General features: G+C 39.8%; 1 protein-coding gene across 6 annotated transcripts in view; it reads right to left on the reverse strand.

Moving 5' to 3' along the window:
- Positions 1-27,778, reverse strand: part of SGCE (sarcoglycan epsilon) — a 108,042-nt gene that overhangs the window by 38,176 nt on the left and 42,088 nt on the right. For all 6 annotated transcript variants that reach the window (XM_063452268.1, XM_063452271.1, XM_063452269.1 and 3 more), the window contains 2 exons: positions 6,801-6,873; positions 2,013-2,211 (listed from right to left, as the gene is read on the reverse strand). In XM_063452268.1, the coding sequence (XP_063308338.1) occupies positions 2,013-2,211; positions 6,801-6,873 (272 nt within the window). The remainder of the gene's footprint in view (positions 1-2,012; positions 2,212-6,800; positions 6,874-27,778) is intronic.

The following is a 27,778-nucleotide window of genomic DNA, read 5'->3' on the forward strand; positions in this document are numbered from 1 at the left end:
ACAATGTCCCATGGTCCAAAATGCTTCAAAATCATGTTGTTACATGGTATATTTGCTATAAATAATCTAAACCTACACACATAAAAATAAAATACTAGGATGTACGCACACGACATGACTTCTATTTCATTCTTGTGACATTTTGTTTCTGGCTTTTATTCCTTATATTCATTTTTTTTATCATATCTGACTTGGCAGCCATTCTGGCTCCTGTGTTTTTTTCTGTATCCCTTGACTTCGATCTGTATCCCCCATTTGTTTCAGGTTCACCATTTACAGGCATTGCGTTAAAGGGAAACTCCAGTGCCAGAAAAACGATCCGTTTTTCTGGCACTGGAGGGTCCCTCTCCCTCCCACCCACCAATCCCCGGTTACTGAAGGGGTGAAAACCCCTTCAGTCACTTACCTGGGACAGCGGTGATGTCCCTCGCCGCTGTCTCCGCCTCCGCGACGCTCCTCCTAGTGATTATGTCGGCCGGTGGGCGAGACTAATCTCACTCACCGGCCGAGGAGACCTAATGCGCATGCGCGGAAATGCCGCGCATGCGCATTACGTCTCCCCATAGGAAAGCATTGAAAAATCATTTCAATGCTTTCCTATGGGGAATAGAGCGACGCTGGAGGTCCTCACACAGCGTGAGGACGTCCAGCGACGCTCTAGCACAGGAAACCTGTGCTAGAAACAAGGAAGTGACCTCTAGTGGCTGTCTAATAGACAGCCACTAGAGGTGGAGTTAACCCTGCAATGTAAATATTGCAGTTTATGAAAAACTGCAATAATTACAGTTGCAGGGTTAAGGGTAGTGGGAGTTGGCACCCAGACCACTCCAATGAGCAGAAGTGGTCTGGGTGCCTGGAGTGTCCCTTTAAGCCCAGCTACAATGTAATGAGTTATCGTGTTATTTAACCCCTTAAGAACACATGACGGAAATATTCAGTCATGATTCCCTTTTATTCCAGAAGTTGTGTCCTTAATGGGTTAAGAAAGTGAGAATTCCAGGTGAATTTTCAAATTTAAGGTCAGAGAAGCCAAACTTGAATCATAGCTGCCTTGGAGAATTTTTTACTATTTTGACCTTACATTTGAAATTCACTTTGAATTCTCACTTTGGTAGATAACCCTGTTAGTTCAAAATCATGATAAATTCTACTAATAACTGGAAGATACATGATTAATGTGAGCCAGATTCTCAGACCCTGTTCTTGAGTGTCAACATCGAGCCAATAACCGTCGTAGAGCATATGTTTGTGGACTACATTTGCAGCGATGGTCAACAATCTAGGCTTTGTATTATATTAAACATAATTCATAAACATTTGCACCAAAAGCATCATGGGAAATGTAGTTCCGAAAAAAGTCAGTGGCCAACAACAAAAAATAAAGATTAATGTAATGCATTTTGCCACGGCAAGAGTGTACAAACAGGAACAAAATGTGTTAAACTAGTCTTTATTTTTTGTTGCACACAAGCTTTATGACTCTCGCAACACAAGCGTTTTTTTAGATCTTTTTTATGACTATTTCACGTGTAGCCAAAAAAATAGGATGGAGAGATAAACAAATCTTTATTGAAGTGGAGATATTTGGCACAATGCATTTGTTTGGCACACTAAAAATTCTGTTGGCCTGGGATTCATTATTTTCAGGACATTAATTACTATGCAGTGACTTTATGGGTGTATGTTAATTATATGATTTACTTTATGTTAAAGACATCTGCACCTCCTTGGATACTTTCCTCCTCTGGGAAACAATAACAAAGAAAAAAAATAAGCCCTGTCTTCTTTCCCTTCAAATATAACTTTGTTTTATTTTATAAGTATTCCAATTGAACGCAGTCTTAAATTGCTAACTTATTAACATAATCTGTACTTTTGGGAGTGTCAGGTCTGAAGCTGCATTGACATGTCGACAGTGGCTATTTCTGGAAACACCCAACTAAGGTATACTATTTTGGCAAAAGTCTCTGTTCCCAAAATAGGTTTAAATTGTGCCTCTGCCCTGTACTTACCCCTCTTTCATATCATTGATTGGAAGTGGAACTCTTCCTCCTCGATCTAATGCTGAGGTTATGTTAATAGCATTCAGACGTTCCGGCTGCCAGACATTTTTGACGGCCCCGAGGAAATCTCCCAGTATTTCGCTGGCCAGCATTTCTTCTACGTTCATATTTTTTATGAAAAATTCAGCTTGATATGGCAGTGGGAAATCTGTTCAAATAATAATCAAACCACATTGTTATTAGGACATGGTTTATCTACTTTAAAAACAAGTAAAAAAATACTGGATATATTACAAGCTGGGATAACAGTGTATATACCATTTTTACTACGCTGGGAAACTGTTGATTTTTTGTTGGTCTGAGTTTCATTGTTTGACTTGACTTGAGCGGCCTCTTCTACAGCACAGCATATGACCCATAATTGAATGATTATGTTGCATGCTATCACACTGGATAATCCAGTTATACACAACACAGAAAGAAGATATTTTTAACATAATTTTGCCCATGCACACCCACCATAAATGTGAATCACTTTGGGTAATTTTTTCCGCAAAGTGCAGGTTCCCAATACACATGATAAGTATATTTCTGCTATTGGAACAGGATTTCTTGTATTGACATCTATGTGAAAATTGCTATTCAAATAGCAGAGATAACGCAGTCTACAAACTCTTTGGGTTTCTATTCCCTCTTTTTTCCCAAAAGATCAGTGACAAATAAAACAAAGGTTATCACTATATGAATTATTCTATACCTGCTAAATTTGAAACTGTAAATATGTCTTTTTAGTGTATACAACGGAACAGTCTTTCAGCTGCGGGAGCTGCAACGGTTTGAAATGGACATTTTTAACTCCTGGACAGGGGTCAGCAATCTCGAGGTGGCCCTTTTCTTAATCACGACGAAGCCTGTGGTTTGCACCTCCAGTGGGTGCAGACACCACAGGTAATTTGCATTCACAAAGTGCGAGCATTGTCACAGGTTACCATAACAATGCTCTGTCTCACCGATAAAGTGCTAGAACAGAGACAGAGGCAGTGCAGGAGCCTCTTTTCTATCACTTTTCCCCGTGAGACTATGCATCGTCATGGTAACCAGAGGCCACTCAAGTTCCAACGCTTCTCAGGGATTCAGAGCATTGGCGCTGGTTACCATGACAATGCTCTGTCTCACCGGAAAAGTGCCAAAACAGAGACAATTGGTAGAAAGAGCAGTGTCTCACTTATCCAACTAGATACAATTAAAGATACTTGGAGTGCCTGGATCCTCTTTCTATCACTCATATCTAGTCCCTTGGGCTGGTGCTGGCCCTTGATCTTCATGTGATTGGAGTGTGGTTTGTTTTTTTCTCTTTTTTTCTCTTTTTGCAAAAACAGAGACAAGGGCACAAGTGGTCTGCACCCATGGAAGATGCAGACCACAAGACTCTGGACCGCCATACTGACAGCCACTAGAGGTGGATATAACCACAACCACTGTAGGTGGATTTAAAAAAAACTGCAATGGTTTACATTGCTCTGTTAAAATAACAGGGCCGCTGCATTCAGACCACTTTATCGAGATGAAGTGAACTGGGTGACTATAGTGTTCCATTAAGCGGAGCATTAGGTGAAATACTATGTATGTGTAATGGAATGACACTAAAAAATAATATGATGTTCGTTATTATTACTTCTAAATGACAGCAGAGGGCGAAATTTCCCTATGGATGAAAATACATGTGTTCATAAGAAAGCAGACAAGTCAACAAACATATGCCATGGTCTCAGAGCCCATGATTCTTATGTAAACACCAACGCACTGTTATTTTAAGGTCTCCTTTTCAGCACACTTGAAATTAACACTGTTAGAGAATTTCACTCAAGTAGAATTACTTGGGAAAACCTTCCCTAGTTCCCACAGTGTATGATGCCTGTGTATAATTTATACAAAGCTTCTAAGTTTTGCTTACAGGCTTTTTAAATACACCATGGATACATTTTATTTGGGAATCAAAGAGGTTTGAAAGAGAATTATTCGAATTGTATGTCAAATTAGCTTACTTAGACACATAGCTAGTTGACCATTTCTTCTATGGCCATTTTGGATTAAAAATGCAACTTTATTGTAATTTCTACAAAATTCTTGGTTTAGTAATTAAATCCATGTCTCAGAATAAGAAAATTCTTCCCTCCTTAATTTTCAATATATTTATACTTTGCTGATGGTATTGCGTACAATTATCCTGTTAAACCCAGATGCCTATTCACTACATATCATGTCAGTTGATCTACAAAATTTAGGCCATAAAATTGCAGAATTATAAGAAATAATGTTGACCTAAATCGGTTATCAACTTCAATGTCAAGTGATTGGACCATCCAAGAGGACTATCGCCAGTCAAGATGAAACTGCATTTGTAATGGTTATTTCTCACAAATGAAAACAGTCATATCAATAATAAAACAAAAAAAAAACTCTCAAAACACCAAAATACATAAGGAGAAGTTGTAAGAAAGAGAGAAAAAAAAGTAAGTTTGATGAGTAAGTGGGGCAAAACACTACTTTACCCCCGTTTCCAGATCCACAATGATTACTTACCTTAATGTCCATTAGGACAGTATATTATGAAGGGGACTTTTTAAGAGACCCTACCACCACACTGTATCTTCGAGGAGCGTAAGACTCCAGATTTGAAACACAGGTTCTTAATAATCTACGGTATTGGTAATGCACCAGGGGCACATTTAATAAGTAATTGAGGGGCTCTTTAGACCTTTTCACCCCTTTACAAAACACTTTCCAGTGTGGAATTTCATGCCCCTGACTACCATAACTGCAGTCATCTACCTAGTGAGTTCACGGTACAGGGATGGGTAACAAAATCACAGGTGGTGGCGTAGTACCCTAATGCCCACAAAATATACAAATACTAGCATGAGACCCTTATCTGAATGCTAAGACCCCTTTCCAATTAAGTGCTCTAGTGTCTGTATGGTATGATTTGTGTTGCAATTATTTAATATTTATTGTTATTATTAGTATATTTATTTTACTACGCAACATAGGTTTTGGACATAGATAGGACAATGCATATATCATTAAAATGAGTTACATCCCCACTGTGAAATCAAAATTTTATATGTAATTTAATATTGTAATGTAATATTTTTTTATAGTTAGCTGTTTTATTTCTATGTATTTTCTGCGTAAATTGCCCAAATAACAAAATTGAAATAGTATATTGTATCTTTTAATTTCCTGTTGCTAATTTTTTATTTGAAAAAACAAAACAAAAAAAAACTATTATATATTTAAAAAACTTTGTTTTACAAAAAAAAAACTATGTTTTACATTGATTTAATTGATTACAATGATTAACCATTATGATGTACATGTTCAGTAGGTGGGTGACAATCTGTATTGCAACAAAATTTAACATGGACTGCTTACTGACACTGCCTCCACAAATGTGATCACACACACCAGCCATTCTGAACATTTGAGGTGTCGTTTATAACATAATGAAAGGTTACAGGGAACAATATACGTTTAATTTGTATGCATGCATTGTGAAGGAGCTTTGCTATGAAAGTGTATATCTGGCTGGTTAGGAATCTGAAACTACATCAGGATTTCAAATGTGTTTTGAATATTTTAATGTGTGCACCAAGCATTCTACATGTGACGGAACGCCGTCACTGAGTGCCATACCCACATGTGCCCCTCCACCTTCCCCCCCCCACCTGTCCAGTCACATTGGACCCCGCGAGTTAACCGATCGGATTACCTGTGGTCCGCTACACTACACGTACAGGGTTCCTCGCTAAATTGACAATTCAAAGTGTATTTAAAGCGTCACTCCAGACCTCTTAACAACTTTAGCTTGCTGAAAAGCTTTATGTGTGAAGAGTCTGTCCTCTTTTTTCATTTTGCAAAAAGTGCAGATTTCAATAGAAATTGACACTTTTATAAATTAACCTGGTAATCACCCCCTGGCTTTCAAGCAGACAATTGGTAATGTTACTTCCTGGTTTGATTAACTCAATGCAGCTGACCTCAAGAGGCAGCAATTGCTCAGAGCAGCTGACTTACAAAGACTTCTCATTGAGCTGTATTGGGAAGTGTGTGATTGGACAGCCTCAGAGGAGAGCTTGCAAAGACAGCAGACAAGAGGACTGCAGGTTTTGCAAATGGATTTTAGGTATATCCCCAATGAAAAATTACATAAATGCATGCAAGTTTTCATTTGGGGTATATTTACTAACAGTGTTTTTTATTTATTTTGTTTGGGCAGTGGGGTGTCCCTATACAATTTAACCCCTTAAGGACTAAACTTCTGGAATAAAAGGGAATCATGACATGTCACACATGTCCTGTGTCCTTAAGGGTTCAAGGGGTTAAAGCTGCTCTATCATCCTCTGGGGTCTTTGCATATTTTGCAAAGACTCCTGATAATGACATCGCTACTTGAGGTGTGGTGGCCCGTAGGTGCAGCTATGGTAAGTTATATTTGCCTGATTCTGTCCGCATTGGGTGCCACCATCTTGTCTATGGAGGATCCTGTGAGGACTCCATGGATATTATCACAATGGTGTCTCTAGCGATGGCTGGCTGACGTGACAAATCTTGACTGCGATAGCTCCATGTTTCATCTAGGTAGGATTTTACCATAAGAAAAAGTAGTCCCTATTTTATTTTATCTTATGATATGTTTGGAATGTAAATGAACTTCCAAAGTAGTCTTTATAAGCATTTCATGAAGTTGTATTTGGTTTTTTGGGAACAGAGCTACTTTTTACTAATGCATCTTACCTTCTGCTGACATTATATTTAAGATTAAGTTATGTCTTGCAGTCTCAAACGTTCGTCTATTGTAGGCCGTTATCTATAAGAAATAAAAAAAAATGCTATAATTTTAGAAAAATACTTATTTTAGTACTTTCAATTTAAAAAAAATCAAGATATGTACTTTTATCTCAATTTGAGAAGCAAATTAGGCAAACAAGAACAATAATCAATAAATGCTATGTTTGTTTTCCTTGACCTTATATAACAATAAGAATTAAAAAAAAAACATATATAAATGTGTTAAATTGTAGAGTTTTCACAGAAAATACTAATTATCTCTGAAAAAAAGAGAAACAAATGTTTGTATGTCATGAGTTTTTTTTTTTTAATTCTTTATTTTTGTTGTGCACAATATTAACAAATAACCTTGGTGCGCCACAACAGCGACATCAGGGTGAATTGGTGAACATTTGCAATACAAGTTGTGACATTCGCTAAACAGGCTAATTTTTATGTTAGAGACATCAGTATTTCAATAGTTTAGGTTCTCGTTTAAGTGGGTTAGCGAGGTGCACATGTCAGGAAAGGGTAAACAGAGGAGTGACATAGAGACGAAGCATGACATGTGCAATCATTGTATGAACACGGCTTTACAATGTAGTATATGTTAGGTTGATTCTATCCTATCTCTTGTCTGGCTAGGCTGGGAATAAGTGGTTGCATATTGCGCTAGACTTAAACCAGAAATAAGCCTACAGGAAGCATATAACAAGCATGTGTGAAAATACTACTGATGGTTATAGATTTGAGGTGTTATAAACAAAGGAAATAAAAATAAAAGTGAATGCAATCTAAGTTATAACATGCTAGCAAGGTAAAGCTGGCTGATACCCTGGCTACACTTGGTTTGGTATGATTCCACACAGGTCATTTAGCCAATGCCACTTAGAGTCCAAGTCTGATGAGGTAGCTTGGTTGTCATGAGTTTTTAAACAGTTCCAAACATGTCAATGGCTTAAAGATAAAATAGCATAAATTTCATTTAAAAAATTGCCTTAAAATATCAACATATATTGGGCACTTTGTAATTCCTATGCATTTTCCTAAATGATCAGTAATGTACCATGGAATGAAAATTATTTTATTACTAACAATTTGAGGCAATAAATGTTCCAAAAGCTGTCAAGGGAGCTGGGAAACAAATCCTCCTAATGAAACTGTACCAGGAATTATGTAGGTCAAGTTTCTAATTAAACAGAAAGAAGTAAATCTGCCTAGTTTCCAATCACTGTCTGTATCTACTGGTTTTCTTTGTATGTGTGTATGTTATTGACGTAATCACATAATCCAGTATATTCTAATTGAGATACTCTTGTTATTCACTTGCTTCCTAATTTATTCTCCCCGTAGAACCTTAAAAAAAAAAAAAAGCTGACTGGGCCATTGTTAGTAATGTATGGACCAATATAGCTGTTGATAAGGGAGGAAGTCTTCTGATATGACCATGGCAAGGTGGGACCCCAACACAGTAGCATCAGCAGTATTGGGGATGCTAAAAACCTATTAAAAGTCATAGGAATTGCACTTACTTGCATTTACACAATGGTATCCAGAATAAAGGAACTGTTTTTGGCCCTAACATGGCCCTAACATGACATTACAGGACATACTTGCAATAAGGTCTGGACAACAAGCTCCAGAGCAAATGTAGAATGATGATTTGTGTACCAGAGGTTGTTTTTGCAATACAGAAATAGGATTATATGCAATGGTTTGTGCAGGACATTGGTAGAAGAACAATGTTCACAACTTTTTTTACTCAAGCAATGCATTACCTTTCTAATGTCACAAGCGGTGTACCTTTATTCTACCTGTACATATTCATATCTTCACTTAAGTGGATGTTAGCCTGTAACACTGATCTGGACTTGGCCTTATAATGGTGAAATTATCTCAACACCAAATCCTAACGAGAACCTACGTGGGTAATTATAGAAGCCAAACTCTAACCTCACCTCTCTTTCAAATATTTCTCCTCCTCTGTAATCTCTGCAAAGGATCAACCCAATTACTAACGTGTTAAGATTAAAGAGGTTAAACATCTCATAACCTACTTATACTTGCATGGTGATGTCACAGGTTTTCATCCATTCATGCGTTTCCTTTCCTTGAAATATCTTTGTGGAACATTTGCAATGGTGCCAATATTTACAATATTAAAGATTAATCTTTTTCGAAATCCTTCATTATATGCATTCACGATCCTCAGTATTCAGTAACTCACTCAAGCAGATAATGTTCCCATCAGTACATTCTCTTACCAGTGCTTGGACAGCACTCTAATTGATGTTATCAATCTCGGCCATTTAATGGCAGTTCCTTTACTATACTTGCCGAGGGAACTGTGGACCAGACTCCTAATATACTATACAGGAACATTCATACAGAGAACTGGGCATTTTAGATTTTAATTGCAGAGGAGCAAATGAAGATGTGCTCTGCTTTAAAGTTTTCCTAGCACTTCATATAATTTTGTAGCTCTTCAAGGTTACAAAATGTAGTCTATGAATTATGCTGCAAGATTGTGATAACCTCCATAAATAATCTTGCAAATGCGCAATAAGGTGCCCTAGGCATGTATTGTGCATCATGCAAGATGATGCCTCTCCCTATCATCACAACGTGTGTCTGATGAAAAATGTCCAAAGATTGGCAATTAGAGGAGTAGTCTCTTGTATTTGTTATTATTTCCAAATATAACTTGGGTTTTAAAACATGTACAGCTTCTGTTGAATAATGCGTTGAAAGCAGAAGCAGAGATTAACAAAATATGACAAGGTGGTAAATAATCATTCAAATTACAAGCAATGCACAGCTTAGTGCTGGACACTTTCAACATATTTATGCCAAGCCTGAAAATGCATTTGACTGTTTGAGTCAGCACAATTCTCCAGTTAGCTGTACTACTGCTCTCTACAGAACGTCATGACTCATTTATATCATTCTGCTTGATGTCTGTTCTTTTATGTGGATTGCAAGTTGTAGAACAAAAAAATATGAGGCCAATTTGATACATCCCATTTTAAGACCAGCTGTCCTACCAAGACTTCCGATCTATCATTTGGGTTGCAATTTCTATCCATTGGCTTTATTCTCTGTGCACTTTAGAGGACGTCTTTGGGCAATATTTTAGAAGACTTGGCAACTACCTGTTACCTTATCATTACTTTTAATTATAAAGTAATAAGTAATACATTTTTAACTTTGACTGCATTTGTATTGACTTTGTATGTTGCGCTTTTCACTGTGGAGCTGCCTATTGATTGTATATTTTGTTTCCTTCTATGTTTTCTCCTATATCATGTTTCCACGTTGCAACATAACGTGAATGTTGGAAGGACGTAAACCAATATACAATAATAAGATGCAGGGGTCAGAGTGGATTCTGATTCTAAGCAATACAACCACTACATTCACTGGTGTTAATGCTATTCTTCAGTTTACTGTTTAGGAACAACTTGACATAAATCTGGACTCTCCTCACTGAGAGAAAAATGTTTTGCCTCATGTCACATCCCTACCGATTTCTAAATATATCTATATTTCTAAATATAAAGAAATACACTTTACCACATTTGCTAAATGCTGAAAAAGCACTTGTACCTGCCCTCTGGAAGAAACTGGAAGCACCCACTAAATAGAGCTGGCTGGAGTGGATAGAAGAGATTAGAGCAGCCGAATAATGATGGCTTCTCTGAAGGACACTGCCACTAAATACTCAGAACATTCATATTCATGGGATGCATACATAGCTCACTGGTAGAATGTGATGGAAGAGGGTGGTGGGAGGCAAGCATAGGTTCGATTTACACACAGCGGACCAACCCCATGGGACTCCCCTTGGGGTAACCAATTTTGTGAAGCTGGAGACCATAAGATTGGGAGATACGTAGGGGAGGTGGATAATCAGGGAGCGTTGTGGAGCGGGCTATGGCTTCCACTTCTTTTCTAGTATACTATTTCTTCACTTTTCCTTTTTTTTTTCAATTGCCTCTTTAATCTATTCAGTCAGTTTAATCAATGACTTTAATATCTAAAAATCCTGGCCCAACTTCGCCACGGGTGGATATCAGCCCTCCAATCATATGACTTTCTTACAATGGATGATGTATATTTCGACTATGATATAACCAAACTACTGTGCAAAATTACTGCTGGTATTTGCTTTTGATTTTTAAACTCTTTTTCGTTGTCTCAAACAGTATCTGGAAATAACACTAAATAAACAGATTTTCAAAAAATAAACTAAAATATGGACTCTCCCTGGAACCCATAGATTGCTCTATCCTCAGCTGCATTGATAATGCAGTTTTAACACTGCTGTATTAACAATTTCAACTTTGTCCAACCTGGTCGATACTGATTTGAAAAGAGCCCAGAACAAACCCACCCAGGGCCACAGCAGCCAACCAAAGCCATCCAGGTTGGGTAAAATTTACATTGATAATGACAAATGTTAATTCCAGAATGATCAATGTGGTTCAGGATAGTGTGGTCTTCGGGCAACATGAATAGTCACATTTTAGGCCAAACTGCATAGGCTATATATGTCACCAGGACACTCTAGGTCTAGGTACTATTAAAGGGACACTCCAGGCACCCAGACCACTTATGCCCATTGGAGTGGTCTGGGTGCCATCTCCCACTACCCTTAACCCTGCAACTGTAAATATTGTAGTTTTCATAAACTGCAATAATTACCTTGCAGGGTTAACTCCTCCTCTAGCGGCTGTCTACTAGACAGCCACTAGAGGGCGCTTTGGGTTTCTAGCACAGATTTTCTGCGCTATAGCGTCGCTGGACATCCTCACGCTATGTGAGGACCTCCAGCATCGCTAAAATCCCCATAGGGAAGCATTGAAAGCATTTTTCAATGCTTTCCTATGGGGAGGTCTAATGCACGTGCGTGGCATTGCCGCGCATGCGCATTAGGTCTCACCCCGCCGGCGGCCGCACATGCACACTTGGTCTCCCCTGCCGGATGACGTTGCGGGGAAAGAGCGTGGGCGGACCCTGGACCAGCGCGGAGGGACATTGGCGCTGGACTCCGGTAAGTCACTGAAGGGGTTTAAACCCCTTCAGCAACCTGGGATGGGGGGTGGGAGGGAGTATTACGGTTTGTATTCCTGACACTGGAGAGTCCCTTTAACCCTAGAACAAGATTTAGTGATATTATTGCTTAGAATGTCCATAAAATACAAGTTTGCATTTTAAGTAATCCTTAATTCTGATGTGTTATATCCTGTAACAGGATGGTACATATATGAATTATACAAACATGAAAACTGGTATATTTTTTAAATTAGTTAATGTGGTTTGGGGAGTGTTACATAAGAGGCATAATGCCTAACAAGGTTTTTGTGGAACAAATGTGCAGTAATCCCAAGTGTTTCAGAACATGTTCATTTTAAACTATTTTAGTAATTATTTCCACTTAGTAATAGCATTTAGATTACACGGAATATTGTATTTTCATGTTTGCAGATGCTTTATTTTCTTTGAATAGTGAAATTATTTGTTAATATGCTTTGGGCTTTGTCTGATGTTTTTGCTGCAAAAAGGTTATGTGAAACATTATGCAGACACACAACTGGGGCTTTTATTCCCTGTGCTACATCTGCAATTACAGCAACGATTAATTTTTCTCATGGATTATTAGCCAGACATATTGACTAGATTCTATTTTCTGCTTGTGTTTAAGGTCATTTTCAAAGTTATGCTATACATAAGATGTTAAGCTTCCTCAAAGCGCCCCTGCCAGTCATAAATATGACGCCTTGTGTGTGTGAATGGATGGATGAATGCGAGTAGTTTGGGGTATGTGTTTGGATAGATGAATGTGAGTAGTTTGGGGTATGTGATTGGCTGGATGAATGTGAGTGGTTTGGGGTATGTGATTGGATAGATGACTGTGAGTAGTTTGGGGTATGTGATTGGCTGGATGAATGTGAGTAGTTTGGGGTATGTGATTGGATGGATGACTGTGAGTAGTTTGGGGTATGTGATTGGCTGGATGAATGTGAGTAGTTTGGGGTATGTGATTGGATGGATCAATGTGAGTAGCTTGGGGTATGTGATTGAAGAGATGAATGTGATTAATTTGGGGTATGTGATTGAATAGATGAATGTGAGTAGTTTGGGGTATGTGATTGAATAGATGACTGTGAGTAGTTTGGGGTATGTGATTGGCTGGATGAATGTGAGTAGTTTGGGGTATGTGATTGGATGGATGACTGTGAGTAGTTTGGGGTATGTGATTGGCTGGATGAATGTGAGTAGTTTGGGGTATGTGATTGGATGGATCAATGTGAGTAGCTTGGGGTATGTGATTGAAGAGATGAATGTGATTAATTTGGGGTATGTGATTGGATAGATGAATGTGAGTAGCTTGGGGTATGTGTTTGGATAGATGAAAGTGAGTAGTTCGGGGTATGTGTTTGGATAGATGAAAGTGAGTAGTTTGGGGTATGTGATTGGAGAGATGAATGTGAGTAGTTTGGGGAATGTGATTGGATGGATCAATGTGAGTAGTTTTGGGCATGTGATTAAAGAGATGAATGTGAGTAGTTTGGGGTATGTGATTGGATGAATGAATGTGAGTAATTTGGGGAATGTGATTGGATGGATGAATGTGAGTAGTTTGGGGTATGTGATTGGATAGATGAACGTGAGTAGTTTGGGGTATGTGATTGGATAGATGAATGCGAGTTGTTTGGGGTATGTGATTGGATAGATGAAAGTGAGTAGTATGGGTTATGACTGTATGGTGAATATGACTAGGTGGGTGGTTGGATGGCAATAAGTGCAAATTGGATAGGGGTAGGTGATATGTTATGTGAGTAAGTGTATGAATATGACAGGGTGAGTAGATATGACTCAGAGGTAAAATGGGACTATCTGACTGGGTGGATAGGGAATATGATCAGATCTGAGTATGGTTGGGTGGCTGAAAGGCAATGTGTATGTAAGAGCATATTTGTGTGTAGTGTTAGTGAGTGCATGTGAATGACAGGTGTATTTGTGTAGAAGGCTAGTGTGTGCATGCAGGAGCCTATTTGTGTAAAGTTTTAGTGTGCACGTGGGGATATTTAGTGCGTAAGTATAGGTGTGTTTGTGCACAGTATTAACTAATCCCATTTGCCCCTCTTTATCTCATCATGCCCTTCAAATTCATTTATTACCCCCTCATATTTGTTCCTCTCCATCTTTCCTCAGTTATGTAATTCTCCCCATAATCCTCCCTTTCTCCAATTGTTCCCTCGTCTCATTCCCCCATATCCCTCACTTGTTCCTCTCCTCTTTGTCCCTATACCTCACTTGAACCCCTCTTCTCTCCTCCTTAAAATACCAGTACAGGGCGGGGCCAGGCCGCCGAGCGAGATAGTCGCATGTCAGACCAGCTCCTGAAACTTCGAACGAAACGAGCAAGAAAATCTGACTTTTTGGCATAAAAATGGTGACCAACGACGGTGAACCTCATCGGGTGGAGAGTACCGGACCCAGGGTGAGGCTGGCCCGACTGGTTTCAGTCCCCTGGTGGAAGAATCCTCACTGGCGCCAACGAGGCCTACTCCGGCGGTGAGTGGAGCAGACGGCCGCTGCCCCACTATCCTGCCCATCGGTGCTCAGACAAGGGCCAGAAGTGTGGGGACATGGCCCCGTTCCCCCCCTATGGAGCAGGGGGGTGATCCCGGTCCTCACCCCCGCATGCCCCGACCACCCAGGGAGCAGCTGCAGGGCCGCCCTGATTCAACACCAAGGCGCAGCAGTCAAGATGGCGGAGACCATAGGGGATGGCGCCAAAACTGGCAGTGAGGCCCAGAAACGGCCCACACCGCTCCCCCTAAAAAGAATGTACCTGCGGACCGATCCGGCAAGAGGCGACACCTTCACAAGTGAGTCCCACTGGAAGCACCTTTGCGGCTACGGCCTGAAAACACACAGTCGGGAGAGATCCACTACCAGAGCCACAGCTTACTCGCTGACACAGATGCCGATCCCCGCTGAGACACCCAAGCCACACACTGCTCGACTGAGGGGACTACGACTCACATCACGGCAGCACAGACCGGCACAGGGGGCTCCCACTCATCCCCTAAAAGGCATTGGCTGACACTATGGAGACTAGGACATTATGGGCTGAGTGCTCGCAACCCCAGAGGTTTTTCTACTCTAACTGGATTCCCATGACTGTCTGCCGACATTGCTGCTTTCCTCTCGGTTCCCTAGCCTGTTCACACGGGGGTTTGTGGGGAGAGATGTCACTGGTAGTTTATCAGATTTAACATGAGAATAACTATGTCCAGACTAGCTCAGATTCAAGCGAGTTTAAACCTATTTGTGCCTTTGCTGTCTGCAACCTTTTTTATTTTAAGTTTTGCATTGTTATTTTACGTTAATGATTGTTATAATGCAGCTAGGCACTTACAGCACAACTAAAAAAAAAATACCAGTACAACTCTTCCAACCTGCTTTACACAATGATTTTCCTCTTTTCTCCTGGTCATCCATCATGTGTGCCCACTAATCTTCCCTTTCAATCACTTGTTCTACTCTCATGTCCCCATTCTCCAGTTGTTAATTTCTAGTGTAACCTCCTTCCCCTGTGTCTCTTCTAATTCTACCCCTTGCTCAGTGGAGTGGAGACTTCAGCAGTTGGAGATACAGTAGGTCATGCAGGATTATGACTGCTCATCATCTTCACACACTCTACGATAATTCCTTCAGCTGCTTGCAGGATAGAGAAGGCCTTCTGCCATGGATGCTGGGTGAGAAGGGGAAATAGCTATTTAACCCTACTGTACCATCAGCTAGACAGGGTTTCAGCAGGACCTCCCCACTCCTGTGTGCCATCCCCAGACTATGGCCTCAAAGGCATGATGGGAAATCTGTCACTGATATTATTTTTTTTATATATAATCTTTTTTGAAAAGTTTCCCTTTCTTTTTTCCCCTTTTTTTCTTTTCTTTTACATGCATTATTACAAACAGATAAGAAAGCATAAATTAAACATTCAACATTTACACAATAAGAATAAAATGACATAGGGTATGTATAAATATTGTTACAGTTCAATCATAATTTGGCAATTTTCATTCCAGAGAGGATGAAGTTAAATATATGTAATAAATTCTAAGGGCCCTTTCCTTTTCTTTTCTCTTTCCTTCCTACTTCTTCTTCTCCCTTTTCCCCTCAATTCCCCTTTTCTCATTCCTCTTAGTTTTAAGTCCCTTCCTTATATATTTCTGCATTGCCCTGAATTTCCCAACTACCCTAGCCTTATATTAACGAAACCTAGACAGAGGGAAAGGAAAAAAAAAACAAAAAAAAACACACACTCTCGCCGAGGGTTGGTCCCGAGTCAATCTTAAGAACCTGAAAGGCAACACTCATCAGTCATTCCATCTACTAATCAGGTTCCATATAACCACGGATATCTTGAAAGTGAATGCTCAGGGTTCACCACCCAACCGCAGTTCCATAGCATGTACATCCTAGTGTAAATTAAGACTCATTTCTTCTATCTAGTTTTATAGTCCATTTCTGCCATTGTTCAATTCGCGGATTAAAGTAGTGTTCTTGTCTTAATATCCCTATTTCCATTTTGCAATTATTCAAGACCTGCTGTTTTATCAGCTCCCAAGTCGGGGAGTCTGGAGTTTTCCAGAATCTTGCAAGAGTAGCTTTAGTTTCTATGAGAATATGGATTATTAATTCTTTTTTATCCTTTGGAATTGTAGGCCAACCCAGATGTAATATCATAGAACTACAAGTATAATCAAGGTCTACCTCTATTGCTTCCCTGCAGAATTTCGCTACCTTTTGCCATAATGGAGATATAATCGGGCATGACCACCATATATGAACATAATCTGCTCTCAATGAGGCGCATCGCCAGCAGAGATATTGAGATCCTGGATATATTTTTGTTAATTTAGCTGGAACGTAATGCCATCTATTGATAACTTTATAATGACTTTCCGTTTTAGGCAGTGCGAGGCTTTCATTACTGCTTTATTGGCCTTAAGCCATTCATTTCTCGTAATTGTAATTTGTAAGTCTCTTTCCCATGCTTTTAGGGCTGGGAATTCAGGGATTGACTTATATTTACTAGAAATTTTTAAGCTTTTGGAAACTAAATTTTTATTATGTCTGGTGTTTATCAAATTTAGGAAAGTTTGTAATTCCTCAGGAATCTCAGTTATTCTATGTCTCATTAGGAAATGTTTTATCCTTAAATACGCAAAACTTTCTCTATAGGAAAGCGAAAAAACTTGTTTAATCTCCTCAAAAGGTCTAATTTGTTGCTGTTGGAATAGCTGGTCTATTCTATTAATACCTTTGCTTAACCATGGATCTAGATTTAAATCCTCAATATTATTGGACAATACATGCAGGGGTAAATCAATAATAATTTTATCTTCAATTTTGAGTCTTTTTTTCCAGATTCTCCATTGACCCAATACATTAGCTAGAATTAAACCCATATCATCTCTCTCATACTTATCTATACTCCAAAATAAAGTCGTCAAATCCGGAACTGCCGCTTTCCTAGCCTCAATTTTTTCCCATGATTCTCCCCTAGAGCTCTCTTTCATAGAGGAAATAAAATGCGCCAATGAACAAGCTTTATATATGTCCGTAATATCAGGGACTCCCATCCCTCCCAACTTAGGCTTTAAATTCAAAAAATTTTTATTAACCCTGGGTTTTTTCCCCAGCCATATATATTTATCTAAAGCAGATTGAATCATCATGAGCCATGGTTTAGGCATTTTCAATGGTAACATACGGAATATATAACTCCATCTGGGAATCAGGTAAGACTTTACGATGTTAATTCTACCTGTCCATGATATCTCTGCTGTTCTCAAGTCCTTCAGTTGTTTATTAATTTGCATCATTAGAGGTAAAACGTTGTATTCCAAAATCCTAAAAGGATTACTGGAAATCTTAATGCCTAGGTAGATAATAATTTTTTTTGCCCATTCGAAACTATATTTCGCTTTAATGTGTATTTTCTCTTCCTTCTTTATATTTTTGGCAAGAATAGTTGTCTTATCTACATTTAACTTAAAGTTGGAATAGTGCCCAAATTCATAAATCACCCTTAACAGTTCATCTGTTGATGTTATAGGGTCTGATATAGTGATTAGCACATCGTCTGCATAAAGTAAAGTTTTAAATTCCTCTTGGCCTATTGTTATTCCCTTTATTTTCTCATTAGACCTGATGTCACAGATCAGGGGTTCTATATATATCAAATATAGCAATGGGGACAGGGGACACCCCTGTCTTGTCCCATTTCTTATGTTAAACCACTCAGAAGTTATACCCCTGCCGATTGTTCTTGCCATTGGGGAGCTATACAAGGCCATAATAGCGCTCAGAATCCAACCGTCAAAACCAAAAGCCGTCAATGCCTCCCAAAGGAAGTCCCATCTGACCCTGTCAAAGGCCTTCTCCGCGTCCAATGACAGGGCCAGCAATGGAGTGCCTGATTCATGAACGTGTTCCAAAATGTCAATCACTGTCCTTACACTATTGTTTAATTGTCTATCCTTCATAAATCCAACCTGGTCTCCATGAATTATGGACGGGAGGACTCTTTGTAGTCTCTTTGCCAAAATACTTGCATATATTTTTATATCGGAATTTAATAAGGATATAGGACGATAATTCCCTACCAATTCCGTCGATTTATCTGGCTTTTGTATGGGAATTATATTAGCGTATAATAATTCGTTGGGCAAATCTTTTTCTCGAACTATACTATTAAAAAGATCTTCAAGGTGTATTACCAGTACATCCTGAAACTGTTGGTAAAATATATTTGGAAAGCCGTCCGGCCCCGGAGTTTTATTTTTTTTTAAAGACTCAATTGCATTTGTTATTTCAGTTTTTGAAAAGGGTTCATTAATAGAATTCAATTGTTCCCTTGATAATTTTTTTAGGGTTTTATTTTGAAAATATGTTTCAGGATTATAGGGGTAATCAGGTAAGTTATACAATTTTTGATAAAATGAATTAAATGCTTTACCTATATTTTCAGGAGTTAATTGGATACCATCATCTGTAATAATTTTTTGTATTAACTTATTTAATTTCGCACCTTTAACTCGGTTTGTGAGCATTTTATTTGCTCGTTTCCTTTATAGTACCATTTTATTTTTAAATATTCGAGTTTTTTTGAGGTTTGTAAAAGTAGAATTTTATTGATTTTAGTTTTTATTATTCCTATTTTCTCGCTTATCTCTGTATTTGGATTATTTTTGTTAAGATTTGTTAATTTATAAAGAGACACATATAGTTCTGTCAGGGAAGCTTCTTTTTGTTTTTTCTTAATTGTACCTAATTTAATAAAATGTCCCCTCAACACAGCCTTATATGTACACCAAACTATGGCGTCTGAAGTTCCTTTATTTTTATTCTCCTCGAAAAAACGGTTTGTTAATTCTTTTATGGTATTTATGTCTTGGGCCTCCCTCAGAAGGAATTCATTAAGTCTCCAACTATTCCTAATTTTAATATCTGGTGAAATATTGAAATCAAAATTACTGGGTTATGATCTGACCAGGTTACTTCTTGAATCAAAACCTTTTTAATCTTATGTGGAACCTCTAAAGAACCCAGAAACAAGTCTAATCTAGAGTAGGTACAATGTGCTTTCGAAAAGCAGGTATAATCTTTTTCTGCTGGGTGATTTATCCTCCAAAGATCTAATAATTCATACTTGTTTATCAGAGTTGAGAATTGCATTGAGGATTTCTTTCCCCTTTTATCTTGCATTACCCCTATCAATGAGTTCCTATCCAACGTTCCGTCCAAAATGCAATTAAAATCTCCTCCTATAATAATCTTACCCTTTTTAATTTTTTCTAATTTACTCAAAACCATTTGTATAAACTGAACTGGGTTAGTATTAGGAGCATAGATGTTTACAATAGTGAATTCTTCATCTTGTATTTTACATATAGCTAAGATGAATCTGCCATTTTTATCTATATCCTGGTATATAACTTGAATATCTAGATCATCTGTTGCTAATAAAGCTACTCCACATTTCTTTTTATCCTCCAATGAAGAACAGAGTTGGATTTTATTTTTTTTTGGGATAAAACGTTTTATATCTTTCCTTAACCAGTGAGTTTCTTGGAGTAATATAACTTTTGCACCTTCCTTTTTAATATATTGGTACACCATGGCTCTTTTAGTTGGGTTATTCAGACCCTGTACATTCACCGTCATAAACTTAACCATAGTCTAAGCATTTGAGACTCGGGACCATACCCCCCGGCGGGAAAAAAAAAGAAGGAAAAAAGGAAGGGGAAGAAAACACATAACAATTACATTCATATGACCTCATGTAAATCAAACATGAGTCCAAACATACCCACATTCTTGATAAGAAGTTCCATCTCCACTCCCACTTAGTGGAAGACAGAAAATGCGTCCCAGAACCCTGGGAATACATCCAAAACTCCACAAAAATATGGAGTTAATTGGGGGAGCATGAGGAAAACCCTCCCCGAGAGTGCTGCGGGAGTCCATGTAAACCCAACAGGAAGAAGAAGGGAAGAGAGGGGGAGAAAAAAAAAAAAAAAAAGCGAGATATTCGCATGTCAGACCAGCTCCTGAAACTTCGAACGAAACGAGCAAGAAAATCTGACTTTTTGGCATAAAAATGGTGACCAACGACGGTGAACCTCATCGGGTGGAGAGTACCGGACCCAGGGTGAGGCTGGCCCGGCTGGTTTCAGTCCCCTGGTGGAAGAATCCTCACTGGCGCCAACGAGGCCTACTCCGGCGGTGAGTGGAGCAGACGGCCGCTGCCCCGCTATCCTGCCCATCGGTGCTCAGACAAGGGCCAGAAGTGTGGGGACATGGCCCCGTCCCCCCCCTATGGACCAGGGGGGTGATCCCGGTCCTCACCCCCGCATGCCGCGACCACCCAGGGAGCAGCAGCAGGGCCGCCCTGATTCAACACCAAGGCGCAGCAGTCAAGATGGCGGAGACCATAGGGGATGGCACCAAAACTGGCAGTGAGGCCCAGAAACGGCCCACACCGATCCCCCTAAAAAGAATGTACCTGCGGACCGATCCGGCAAGAGGCGACACCTTCACAAGTGAGTCCCACTGGAAGCACCTTTGCGGCTACGGCCTGAAAACACACAGTCGGGAGAGATCCACTACCAGAGCCACAGCTTACTCGCTGACACAGATGCCGATCCCCGCTGAGACACCCAAGCCACACACTGCTCGACTGAGGGGACTACGACTCACATCACGGCAGCACAGACCGGCACAGGGGGCTCCCACTCATCCCCTAAAAGGCATTGGCTGACACTATGGAGACTAGGACATTATGGGCTGAGTGCTCGCAACCCCGGAGGTTTTTCTACTCTAACTGGATTCCCATGACTGTCTGCCGACATTGCTGCTTTCCTCTCGGTTCCCTAGCCTGTTCACACGGGGGTTTGTGGGGAGAGATGTCACTGGTAGTTTATCAGATTTAACATGAGAATAACTATGTCCAGACTAGCTCAGATTCAAGCGAGTTTAAACCTATTTGTGCCTTTGCTGTCTGCAACCTTTGCTCCGTAACATACATGTCTATTTTAAGTTTTGCATTGTTATTTTACGTTAATGATTGTTATAATGCAGCTAGGCACTTACAGCACAACTAATTAAAAGAAAGGTACTCTCTTTTGTTAGCCTTAGCATTAATCGCACGTGACTGCTATTGTGGCACCACGGCTTATCTGTGAAATCTTGCACACAAAAATAAAGAATTAAAAAAAAAAATACCAGTACAACTCTTCCAACCTGCTTTACACAATGATTTTCCTCTTTTCTCCTGGTCATCCATCATGTGTGCCCACTAATCTTCCCTTTCAATCACTTGTTCTACTCTCATGTCCCCATTCTCCAGTTGTTCATTTCTAGTGTAACCTCCTTCCCCTGTGTCTCTTCTAATTCTACCCCTTGCTCAGTGGAGTGGAGACTTCAGCAGTTGGAGATACAGTAGGTCGTGCAGGATTATGACTGCTCATCATCTTCACACACTCTACGATAATTCCTTCAGCTGCTTGCAGGATAGAGAAGGCCTTCTGCCATGGATGCTGGGTGAGAAGGGGAAATAGCTATTTAACCCTACCGTACCATCAGCTAGACAGGGTTTCAGCAGGACCTCCCCACTCCTGTGTGCCATCCCCAGACTATGGCCTCAAAGGCATGATGGGAAATCTGTCACTGATATTAATTGTCCATGTGTCTCTTTACTTTTTAACCTTTTATGTTGTTTTGCCACCTTTAATGCAGGTTAAAAAACATAAAATATAAGCTTTTAAGTGTTGTAAAAATGGATAATTTAAATATATTCTATATATTAATTTGAATATATTGTGTTTTAAAAAGGTTTCTCAATTTTAATATACATTATTGTAAAAATTGTAATTTTAGGTAACACACTGGTTTTATTACAAGCATGGAGGCCTGTCTGAAATAATTACATTTAGATTTCTAGAATGTTCTTAATTGTTGCTTGCATGCATAAATACAAATACACAACATTCAATTTATTCAAGATCTGTAGAAACTGCATTTTGCATATTTCGTGACCATTGCCCTGCTGTAACATATAAAGAAACATTCTTAAAGGGTAGTGATAAAATTCAGAACTCTTTGGGGGAACTAAATCCAAATGACCAGCCACAGTAAGATCATATGAAGACCGCCTGGATCCAAGTTCTAATGTGATGAGATGTATAGATTTACTCCACAGGGTATACCAAGTAAGGTCATTGTAGAAGATGAGTTGATGAGACTCAAAGGAATATAGGGTCTTCCCTTGCAATCCGGGCATCATACGACTTTTGTGCAATTGAGAGTGACACCAGACATCCCTAGTGAGTTAAGTGCGGAAGTAGATTCATTTTTATGGTATGTCCCATCAAAGGACATGGTCGTTGCTTGCTTTGGAAGGGGGGTAGAGGTAAGTAAGCTTTCTTCCTATATGCTCCTAAATTGTTATAGTTCAACTTCTTACCCTTTCATCACTTACACTTGTAAACAAATTAATCAAATACCATTCATAATCAGGTTTACTGTCAAAATTTACAGACTTTCAGCTGTTTGAAACGAACAAATCAAACAAAAGCAATTGAAATAGCTGAACACAGCGGATGCTTCAAGTGGTTTCGCCTGATTCGAACTGAAAATGTAACTTATGATGACATTTCCAGATTCAAAATTATTCAACCCCCTGAATAGAATTCATCACAGCACAAATATGCAAAACAGGTGTTGTCTCAAGCACACCTGATTCAACTAATCAAGGTCTTCAGCAGGTTTCAGTGAGCACAGTATGGCGCATACTAAACGCAGAAGGTTTCCATGCCAGATGGTTTCATTGAAGTATCAGGAAATCCTAGTAGAAAATGGAGTCTGTGAGGAGGCTGAATCATATGTCAAATTCCACCAAGGCTTGATTGCAGAAGAAGAACTGGAAAACTCTACAATGGACATCACAGTCACCTGACTTAAACAATGGGTTAAGATTCCTCAGGAAAGCTGCCAGAAGCTGGTGTCTGGCTAGGCATCTCATTTGTAGCAGGTCATAACAGCAAAAGGGTGCTCTACTTAGTACTAACAAATGTTGCCACAAAGGAGTTGAATAGTTTTAAGACTGGAGAAGTCATTATAAGTTGCATTTTCAATTGAATTTGGGGAAACAACTTAAAGCATTTGTTGTGTTGAGTTATTTCAACTGCTTTTGCTTGATTTGTCCACTGCAAACAGCTGACAGCCTGTACATTGGGGTTGAATAATTCTGATTAAGGCTGTAAATTCATTCACAATGAAATATTGTTTTGTGGAGACTGGAGTTGGGCCAATGTTTCTTGCATAGGAATCAAACCTTTATGGAGATGTAATATGTCTTCCTCGGTTGCTTTAACCCTGTCTATGACTGCCTATACTTCTGTTTTCACCACAACACGGTCCATGTCAAACAAGCCTCTGATGTTGATGAACACATTCTGAATGTCTCTTTTCATAGTGGGGGCATCTATATCTTCTAATACATGTTCTAGCTCTGTAATTGAGGTAGAGGCAGGTAGTGTGAATGGGGCTTGTGTAGCGGTGGCAGCCTCAGGCAATGCAGAATATGTTTTGTCTAGCTGGCTCTATTAAAGTAAGCCTCATTGGTAGCTATAGCAGGGTGCCAAAATCCCTTGTGTCTCCATTCACACCCGTGGGTGGCTTTTGCAATTGCTTGACCAACATGGAGTGTGATGGTAATGAGCAGTTCGAAGAGTAACCAAGTAGAGAAGAGAGGATTTCCTAGACGTCTATTTAGTCGTTAAATGATGGAAAATTGTAATCTAGTCAAAGCAGGGATCTTCCCAAATCAGATGTCAGTGATATTTTATGCACTTAGTCAGAGATATATATGGTCTTATTCGAAAACTAGGGAAAACTCGGGAGTTACAAGGAATGGAATCATTCTTGGATGGTGAGCAGGCTCCACCTCCTCATTATTCATTTTTTTGTAACTGCACTAATTACGTTTTGGGTACAAAGAGAGTTAGTCTTTATCACTTGTATACAAAAAGACAAAAATGATCTACAGTTGTTATTGGTTCAGAAGCCTACTATTTCATTAAAATATATCCTCACTTCATTCTTAGGTGCCAGTTAAGTTTCTTACTACAGCCAAGTTAATCATCCAATCATTGGACTGAATTTCAGTGCTACAATACACTATGTATAGGATGCAGAGAACTGATGAATATCACATTGTAACATATAACCCAACACGCAGAATGAAAACGCACCAGAATAAATAGAGACAAGAGAAATATAGAAGGTCCCTAAACCGATCCTTAGAATGGCCGGAATATAGAATAAAATTCAAGGAACGTCAGAATAAGCCAAGGTCAAGGGATGCCAGAAATACACAAGTACGAGAAACAAAGCCGAGTCAGAGGAACCAGAAAACAGAGTAGTCGAGAGCAATATATACCAAAAGGACAAAAGTAACCTGCTATTGGGACACTAGTAACACTAGGAACAACAAAAGGGCACTGGTTATCTTAGCCCCACACCCAAAATGTGAGTGTATGTTGTGCTCTAGTGTTTTGAGCTCTAATGTCATCATGACGCCGGCTTCCGTGCACCGTGTCATAAAAAGAGGCAGGTGCACAGCTGCCGGAGTCCAGGAGGCCGTCTGAGACAGCAGGCAACATGGGAACGACGGTCCGCCAGATCACAGGGACAGCTGACCGGCGGACCGCCAAGGTGAGTACATGAGAGCTGACACACACTAAGAAGTTTACTAACGATATATTTTTCTCAAGAACAGGGACAGTTTCACTACAAAGGTCTGAACTGGATAACCTTGCTCTAATAGACCTGACATTGGCCAGTTTGCTTGTTAAAAAGTTGCTTACCTACCTCTCAACTGTCCCTATTTAGAAGAAACAGACCCTAGTTTTCTCAATCCTCTGTTCCTCTTTACTTTTCTGATGTCCCTCTTTTCTAGGTGCTCCATATTGTCCGTGTGTGAGTGTACAACAGAGCTCCACAGCAATAATATTCACATTAATATCTATTAACTACAGTACATCAGGTTAGAAATATGTCTGTGTACATGATACATTGCTTTTTGTCCTGGATTAAATTGTAATTGCACAACTTGTTATTCATAAATCACCTAAATTTCGTAGAACAGCTCCACCCTTGGGTGCACACCCTACTCACATCCCATCTGAAATATTAGGAGAGATGTATGTAATTATTATCAGTTCTGTACCAACTAAATAGATAAACTGGGCCATGAACACTTTGCACCTGGAAGCCTTTTGAGGTCATAGAAAAATACTTGTTTCTGTAAAAATTAACATCTGTTTATCCCTCCATTTCTCTCCGCTACTTTGTTTCGTAATATGAATATGTTTGCCATCACTGCCGTATCGCTCTTTTAGACCGTATATTTTGTACTACTCTATTGCTGGTAAAGCCACCCATCCTTTGTCTCTTTGATTAGCTGGTTGACCTCTCTGCGACTTGACTCTGAATCTAGCCGTCATTAAAACAAATTCAGTAGTGATTTTGCCAAGAGTTATAGTTTAGATTACATGCTCAAGATGAGTTCACCTGTGTTAACGTTGTATATTCCTAAGTGAACAGCTTTAACATCAAAGAAAATAATAGCTGCATCATTCAAATTGTAAATTTAATATGTTTAACTAGTAAGAAGGGCAGACTTGGGGTTTTAACCTCAGATAAGCATAATTTATTTAAATATAACCCCAGAAATTGTTGGCAGTCTTAAATATATGCATGCAGATGGAAGAAGCTTCATTAATAAGAAATGGGCAGTAAAGATGCTGACATGTGAAGGACAGCATTAAAGAACTGGCATTAGAAATGTGAGCTTCTATATATGAAATTAGGTTAATGCATCACTTGCTACATTATTTTTTAAAACTAGCAAGCAAACAATTTTAAACAAATATACAACCCATAATAAAGTAAGAAAAACGTAGAAAAGTACGTTAAAATGTTTTGGAATTATTTCAAGGAGATGCACGTCTTTTTAACTGAATTGCACGCTTTTCCATTGACTATGAGAAAAAATACAAACTAGTTATACGAGATATGCTTATTTAATCTAAAATAATCTAACCTGTTATGAGATAAAACACGACTGGCAGTACATACAGATGCTTTTATAGTCAACTGCACTAATAAAAAAATAATAAATGAAAAAAATTACTATTTAGTAGAAACACATCCTCCTCACCCCAATTAAAATATGAATGCATGGGGGGCGGAGCTAGCAGCCGAACGGAGCGGCCGCACTTTTCCCGAGCTCCGAGCTTCTGAATTAATCTACAGCGATAAAAGGGAAAATAGAGCCAAGAACCGGCACCAAGTTACCACATACCTACCTAAGTGTGTGATGGGTCGGAAAAACAAAAAACAGAGGGCGGATAGAGGCCCCTTTTACCACGATATCGGTGAAATGCTGCGAGGCCCTCAACGACAAACATGGGACAAGATGGCGTCGGGAGATGAAGGTTCCTCACACTCCTCTGAGGATCTCTCTTACACCCCTGGGGTGGGGAACCCGAAAATACAGCCATTGGAGCCAAAAGTCAGACCTCCAGCCGCCGGTGATCCGGTCACAGCTGCCCAACTTAAGGACATGCTCTCGGAACTGAGAGCGAATATAGCGGCGGATATGGCCCATTATAAAGACGCCATAGACGGAGCGGTGCAAAAAATAACCCTCCTGGAGGTAAAGTCAGACACACAGGGCACCAAACTCACGGCTGTGGAACACACGCTGGCGGAGCTGCAGGAAAGGCAAAGGGCCGCAGAGGACAGAATGGAAGCCCAGGAGGAACGCAGGAGACGCACCAATTTGAAATTACGGGGCGTACCAGACTCGGTGAGCCCAACCGACTTGCCACACTATATAAGACGCCTGCTTAATACCCTGCTGCCGCCAAAACAGGCCAAGGCGATCAAGCCCGAGGGCATGTTCCGACTAGCGAAGCCAACTACAGCTCCAGCGGAGACGTCAGCAGATCTAATAATCAGGTTTCAATCGCTACAGGACGAGATCTCGATCCGGGCGGCTGCCCGAGGACACTCTCCCCTGGTGTTTGAGGGGTCTACCCTATCTCTATACCCAGACCTCACCAGAGGCACCATCACATGGCACAATACCCTACAGCCACTATTGCAGACATTAAGGGCCAAGGACATTCCGTACCGTTGGGGGTTCCCAAGAGCAATATCATTCACCCATCAAGGTGAGACACATAGGGCAACGACTCTCCGGGAGCTGGACTAGCATATGCAACGCCTGAGCCTGCACGGACAAGTGAGATCGGCTACAACCGGTCTGTTGGGTATGAACCCCTCCACCA

The sequence above is a fragment of the Pelobates fuscus genome, chromosome 4 (genome assembly GCF_036172605.1).
Source record: "Pelobates fuscus isolate aPelFus1 chromosome 4, aPelFus1.pri, whole genome shotgun sequence".
Lineage (NCBI taxonomy): Eukaryota > Metazoa > Chordata > Amphibia > Anura > Pelobatidae > Pelobates > Pelobates fuscus.